The 6,840-nt window shown below is 40.4% G+C and overlaps 2 protein-coding genes across 3 annotated transcripts in view; one reads left to right on the forward strand and one right to left on the reverse strand.

Moving 5' to 3' along the window:
* LOC104813329 (protein transport protein SEC16B homolog) overlaps positions 1-1,249 on the forward strand; it is a 7,762-nt gene extending 6,513 nt beyond the window's left edge. Inside the window, exon 14 of the mRNA XM_010540893.1 lies at positions 193-1,249. Coding sequence (XP_010539195.1) covers positions 193-782 — 590 coding nt within the window. The 3' untranslated portion in view covers positions 783-1,249. The remainder of the gene's footprint in view (positions 1-192) is intronic.
* Positions 1,250-1,314: 65 nt separating this feature from the next.
* Positions 1,315-4,420, reverse strand: LOC104812777 (putative glucuronosyltransferase PGSIP8). 2 transcript variants are annotated; one of them, XM_010540114.2, is made up of 4 exons: positions 3,998-4,418; positions 2,219-2,682; positions 1,977-2,124; positions 1,315-1,903 (listed from the first exon to the last, which is right to left on the reverse strand). In XM_010540114.2, the coding sequence occupies exons 1-4, from the start codon at positions 4,306-4,308 to the stop codon at positions 1,369-1,371; spliced, it is 1,458 nt and encodes a 485-aa protein (XP_010538416.1). In that variant the 5' UTR covers positions 4,309-4,418; the 3' UTR covers positions 1,315-1,368. The 2 variants fall into 2 exon arrangements, with proteins under 2 accessions (XP_010538416.1, XP_010538417.1); XM_010540115.1 differs by having other exon boundaries at positions 1,373-1,895; positions 3,998-4,420.
* Positions 4,421-6,840: the final 2,420 nt, after the last annotated feature.

Consider the following 6,840-nt stretch of genomic DNA (forward strand, 5'->3'; position numbering starts at 1 on the left):
TCCCCCCCCCCCCATAAAGCGTTCAGCATTCATTAGCGCCATAACAATTGTCAGATACTTTACGTATCGCATTGCTATTCTTCTTATAACCTTGGAGTCCGAAATTTTGGCCCCACTAATCCATGTATGGGATCTATGCAAAACATGCCCTGCACATGGGTTTTTTGTCATGCACAAATGCTGGAAATTAAGAACTGAAACTCGAAAAACTTTGGCTGAGAAGAACGTGGGTTTTTTCTTTAAACAGGTACGTGGACACTTTCAACAAAGGTCGCCCAAACGCTGCAGCGAGCACGTTCAGATCACCAGCCGCCCCATCAGTCAAACCTCCTCCCACAGCAAACACAAATTTCTTCATCCCGACGACACCCATAGATACCGAGGAACATAATGCACCATCCACAGCTGATCCCACCCAAGTTGAAACTCTGGTCAGACCAGAAGACAATTACAGCAACACTTCAGTGGCAGGTCTGGCTCAGACATTCCAGACCCCTCCTGCCGCGTCATCAGCAATGACTATACAACGATTCCCTAGCATGGACCACATCAGAGGCTCAGCAGCTGCGGCACCAAACCATCTCAACGGCAACTTCTCAGGACACTCAAGAAGAACCGCTTCTTGGGGCGGAAGCTTTGATGTTATGGCTGGCGGCCGCCCTATCAATGAATCAGGTCCAAGACCTCTGGGCGAAGTCCTCGGCCTGCCTCACTCTGCCTACATGTCGGGTCCATTACCCGCCAATGCTCTCGGAGATGAGCTTCAGGAGGTGGAACTCTGAAACGCGGAAAAGTCACCGGAAGAATAATATGTAAATATCCGAAAGTTGTGCTTCTGCAGCAGCCACCCCTCTTTCGGAAAAAGCTCTATGCATAAGTTCCCGGAAAATGCAACCAGGCTTGTCTCCAAACATCAGGTGAGAGCTCTGGAACTATCTGTGATTTTGCAAAAAACAAAGAGCTTTATCTTGTTTTTTCAGATAGGGAATTGGGTCGGCGAAATATATATGATACGATTTGTACTTGTTACATTTATTCATTACTTCGAAAACCCCAGAGGTATAAAGAAAGAGCGTGGTGGAAGGCTGAGAGAGAAAGCTCTTGAAAGATAGGAGCAGGTGGAGGAGAGAATAGGGTTTTTTCTTAAAAGAGTTTATGTGAAATTCTATGGTATAATTGCATTTGGCATGTCTTTGTATTCTGGTTTAGATATGATTATTATGATCAATAATTATATATTCCAGTTTTACTCTTCGTGTATCCATATAGTTATGAATGAAACGAGATAATCATCTCAAACCTTGTATACACAGACGCAACGTGCCAAAAAAAAAATCCCAAATCCAAAACGGGGGGGAAAAATCTATCTTAATACAATTTGCTGAAGCCGGAGTTCATCCCAGATTCCCCCAGCCGTGGCGGAAACAAAACCTCTTTCTCAATCAACACCTGAAGATGGGACATAACCTTAACCAGAGACACCCAAACAAAGGGCGCACAAAAAAACCCGTACCCGAAAACCGACAAGGCTCTCACCACTCCGTCTGGATACCATGGAAATGCCATCACTATGAGCGACCCTATAATGCCGAGCCAGGGCGTTAGGACAGATGCCGCCGGTAGCAAGAGCGAGTTGATGGCTATGGAGGAGAGAGCGAGGGAGCCGGTCAAGTAGAGTGACCAGCCGATTAGCGGGTGGATGGTGCAAGGGATGGTGAAGAAGGGCAGGATGTAGGCCGATAGGATCGATACGATTGCCGCGAGCTTGAATGCCGTTTGCATGGCGTAAAGGTTGCGTCTGTAGCATAACTTTGTGATGGTGGGACGTGCAAGGCGCGCGGCTACGATGATTCCGACGTAGAATGCTGCTTGGATAAGGATCAGTGGCATTTCCGCTGCATAGCTGATTGGTTCATGTCATTGTCAATATCATTTAGTTTTGATCATCTGCATGGTTTTTTTGAACAGTAACGTACCCAAGAGTTTGACGGCGTTGCTCGTGCCATGAGAGGCCTAATGGAAGAACAGGCCATGACCACCAGTACCATGGCTTTAGCCAAACGGCTCCTGGAAACGTTATCACGCTGTTCGGTCCACATGGTACGTTCCATCTGAGTCTGAGGTCTGCATGGAGAGAAAAACATGTCTTAATTCGCAAAAGAACCAGCAGAAGATGATGTATGAAACAAGTTTAAAAGAAAGAAAGAAAAAACTCAACAGTAATAAGAAGCATCCATCTGGTAGCCCAAGGGAAGCCTGAAATGGCCGTCGAGAAGATCAGAGCGGTTGCTCGGAGGATGGAACAGTGGCTGGCCGAGCAAATCGGAGAAGTAGCTGACGAGAAAGCCCTGGTCGGCCCCATCTGGGTTATGTCTTCCGAGCTCAAGCTCGTGGATCATGTCCCTGAAGACATCCATGGAAGGCCGCAGCACGAAGAGACCAGTGTGGAAGATGCACGGGTTTATGAAGACGGCGCAGAACTGGCCGCACTGGAAGAGCTCGTCGGCGTTTCGCAGGAAGAGGTTGTCGGCGTCGAGCATGACGACTCGGTCGTAGTCGGACAGGGCCCACGCGTAGAGCTTGTTCAGTGTCAGTTTGAATCTCCTGTTGAAATTTCTCTGCCCCTTGTACGGGTTCTCCACGTTCTCCACTCTCACCACCTTTGCTCCGTCTTCCTCTTCCCTGCTTTCCCACCACCACCACCAACTCCCATCAATATTGGTTTGACCTTTTTTTTGGTTTAATGGTTTGACCTTTATTATTTAATCAATCGAGATTATTATTATTATCATCGTTAATTCGTTATTATTATTATCATCATTATTATTATTATTATTGTACTCAGACGTGAGTAGCACAAAGTACGGTGGATTGACCGCACTCATCGCACATTCGGACAACCCTTTTGTCGTGCCAAGGGCTCTAATTATGCCTTAAGTCAACAAGAGCATACATACATACATACATACATACATACATACATACATACATACATACATACATACATACATACATACATACATACATACATACATACATACGCCATAAATATACTTAATCTGATACATAAACCACCACATAATTACCGACATATAATAAACATATAAATATTTTATGATCATAAACATCAACGACAACGAGTCTCGTTTGAATAAAAAATGCATAATTTTAAAAATCCAGATATTAAAATGATGATAAAAATTGGTACTTTCTAAGTTCTTGTATTATATTATGCAGATAATTTAATAATGTTTTACAACAGCAGGTATCGATCTACAGATGCATCCTACACTGGACAACCAAGGAGATAATCGATAAGAATTGGGGAACATTAATTAATCATTTCAATCCAATTTATTAATCGTCAACGTTTTCTGGTGACCTACACAACCCTCATTTTCTCCCAGATTTTGACCTTTTTTTTCCATATGAAACTTAATATTCATTACTATAAGATATTATTATTCCCACAAAATAAAAACAAAACTTAATACGGTATATATATTTCATATACTTTGGAAGAAATAACCATTATACATTTAAATCCTAATTTCTAGATTTACCTTGCTTCTTCTTGGCCATTTTCACACACACACGTATAAGTATATATATATTACGTGGATATATTATATTATAATGATTAGCAAAACCCTTTTCTTTTTCGTATTGTTTCTTCACGTATTTAGCTTTAATAATTTCGATTAGAACCTTTTAAAAAAAAAAAGACCGACCACAGCAACTAATTAAATGACCAAATATGAAATATCTCATAAAACATTAGGCTTAACATCGCATTTCCAGCAACAAAAAAAACTTGAATAATTGAAAAGAATTAATGAATGGTGCAAAATAATGGGAAAATGTTTTAAATAGTGAGATATTTTGAGATTATAAAAAAAAGGAGAAAAATGTCAACGGGGGAAACACGTTACGTTTTGTTCAATTTCAAAGATAATTGAGATTGGTTTCATTACCGCAGGAGATAAGAAGGACTTACATGGACCGAACCCATCGGGGAGGGACGTCGAGGGAAGCGATGACGACGATATCTGCGTCCACGTGGAACGATCGGAGCGACCTGATGAGGACACGTGTCGCCACGTAGAACTCGTAGTCCCTCGGCGTTCCCATGTACATCATCGTCGCGTACGCGTTTCTGTGCTCCGGCCGCCGCGCCCGGAGACCGCGTTCCCTAACCGCAGCGTTTAGCGTTTGACTCTCTCCATTCGCCGTCGTTCCGACGATCATGAGACATGTTAGAACCCAACAATACAGCAACACTACTCCCGCTGCTCCCTGAATATCCATATGTTGAGAGAGAGAGAGAGAGAGAGAGAGAGAGATAAAGAATTATCCAGAATCGATTTTGTGAGATAACATAAGTCCGATTGGGCTTCCTTATACATGTTTATATATACACTTCCGCCTATATATATATATGTATATAATAGTAATACCATGAAAAGCGGAGAGAAAGAGAGAGAGAGAGAGAGAGAGAGAGAGAGAGAGAGAGAGAGAGAGAGAGAGAGAGAGAGAGTGAGTGAGGTTTCTGGGGAAGGCTTGAAAGCGTATTAGTGAACATCTGATCTGAGTGATTGACATTGATGTGATAAATAGAATTTATGGAACCTTTCCTTATTCCTTTTTATTAAATAATTAGTTTATCGAGTTGAATGTCATTAGGATTTTTTTAGTGTAGAAGCCATTCGATTTGCGATGATTAATATATTAACTCAATTAATATATATTTAATTAAGAGTAACGGAGAAAATTCAGGGTATAATACTAAAGTCTTGTACATTAATTATACTACGACTTATGAGACTCACCGTACATTTTCCAAATAGTGAAATGGAACCGGAAATGAAAAATCTTTCTGAACAAGCACAGATATTCTTGTGTTCTTTTTTTTTTCCCTTCTAAAAAACAAATATTATTTACAAACATCGTGTCGAATAAAATAATTTTGGATAAACTTTAAACTTAAACTAATGTTGTAGAAGAGGTGTTATTGTTTTAAAATAATAATTGGGGGTAACCATCATATTAGGTATTATTACTAATTGATAGTGTGGGTTAGACATGGATCGGGAATTTGTAAAATATTACTGAATTCGAACCCGAATGTTTTGGGTAACACATTTTAATATCCGAATTTGTATATGTGAAGTCGGATATTCTAACTAAAAAAACTCGCGAGATAATTATCGGGTATCCACAAATATTCGAATCCAAATATTTTTAATTATTTCCGGTCAATTTTGGATACTCGACGTACGAATCGGGATCAAGAATCCGAAAATTCGGGTTTTTTACCAACCCCAGGGAAGTGGGCAGCTAGCTGCCTACAATAATGTAAACCGATGCCTCTTTGTTTTGGGAACGTAAAGCATATATTAGGAATACGAAACAACGCAAATGGGACCATTACCTAAACGATAGCATGTGTTCGGTTACAATATTTCGTCCCTAACTCTATCCATTTTTTTTAACCGAGGAAAATCCATAGCACAGTCTTTCGGATCGGATACCGGCCGACCCCGTGGGTTCGATAGCATCTCGGACAGTAAATCTTTCGGCTCCATATAATGGCCGATAAACCACGCAGAACAGAATTAAACCAATCAAAACTGACCGGATCAGGAAAGCTCGTACCTCTTGAGAAATCGAAATTCTATCCATTTTGTTAATATGAATCTTATGATACGCATCAAAAGTTAAAAAAAAAAATGTTTAAATTGGTTATTCCTTGGACGATACCGAGTTGTTCAAACAATGCTGATGAATGCATCATCAGATCATATGAATAAATGGATAACATGTCTATATCATTATTATTACAAAAATCTATATAAAAATACAATACAGACAAGTACGGTAGGTATATACCCCTCTTCGTGTCAGGAATGTTCTGTTTCACTATATATATATATATATATATATATATATTAAATGGTATGAATTAATTGTGGATTCTTATAATTGGGCATTCTGCGTCATAAATAAACTAATAGTAATTAGGGTTGGGCATTTCGGTTCGGTTCTTCAGAACCGGATCGAACCGAACCGTTAAAACGGTATTTTTTCCGACCCGAAACCGTTGTTATTTCCCGAACGGTACTATTTTTAGAGAACCGAATTTTTCCGCAAACCGAACCAAACTTTAAAAATCCCGAAAAACCGAATATTTTTAAAGAAAATCTATCATTTTTTTAATAAAATCCGGAACCGAACCGATACCGAAACCGAACCAACCGAATACAATAAAAAAACCCGAGGCTGAGAGAGAAAGCTCTTGAAAGATAGGAGCAGGTGGAGGAGAGAATAGGGTTTTTTCTTAAAAGAGTTTATGTGAAATTCTATGGTATAATTGCATTTGGCATGTCTTTGTATTCTGGTTTAGATATGATTATTATGATCAATAATTATATATTCCAGTTTTACTCTTCGTGTATCCATATAGTTATGAATGAAACGAGATAATCATCTCAAACCTTGTATACACAGACGCAACGTGCCAAAAAAAAAATCCCAAATCCAAAACGGGGGGGAAAAATCTATCTTAATACAATTTGCTGAAGCCGGAGTTCATCCCAGATTCCCCCAGCCGTGGCGGAAACAAAACCTCTTTCTCAATCAACACCTGAAGATGGGACATAACCTTAACCAGAGACACCCAAACAAAGGGCGCACAAAAAAACCCGTACCCGAAAACCGACAAGGCTCTCACCACTCCGTCTGGATACCATGGAAATGCCATCACTATGAGCGACCCTATAATGCCGAGCCAGGGCGTTAGGACAGATGCCGCCGGTAGCAAGAGCGAGTTGATGGAGATCG

Source organism: Tarenaya hassleriana, unplaced genomic scaffold, assembly GCF_000463585.1.
Source record: "Tarenaya hassleriana unplaced genomic scaffold, ASM46358v1 Cleome2, whole genome shotgun sequence".
NCBI lineage: Eukaryota > Viridiplantae > Streptophyta > Magnoliopsida > Brassicales > Cleomaceae > Tarenaya > Tarenaya hassleriana.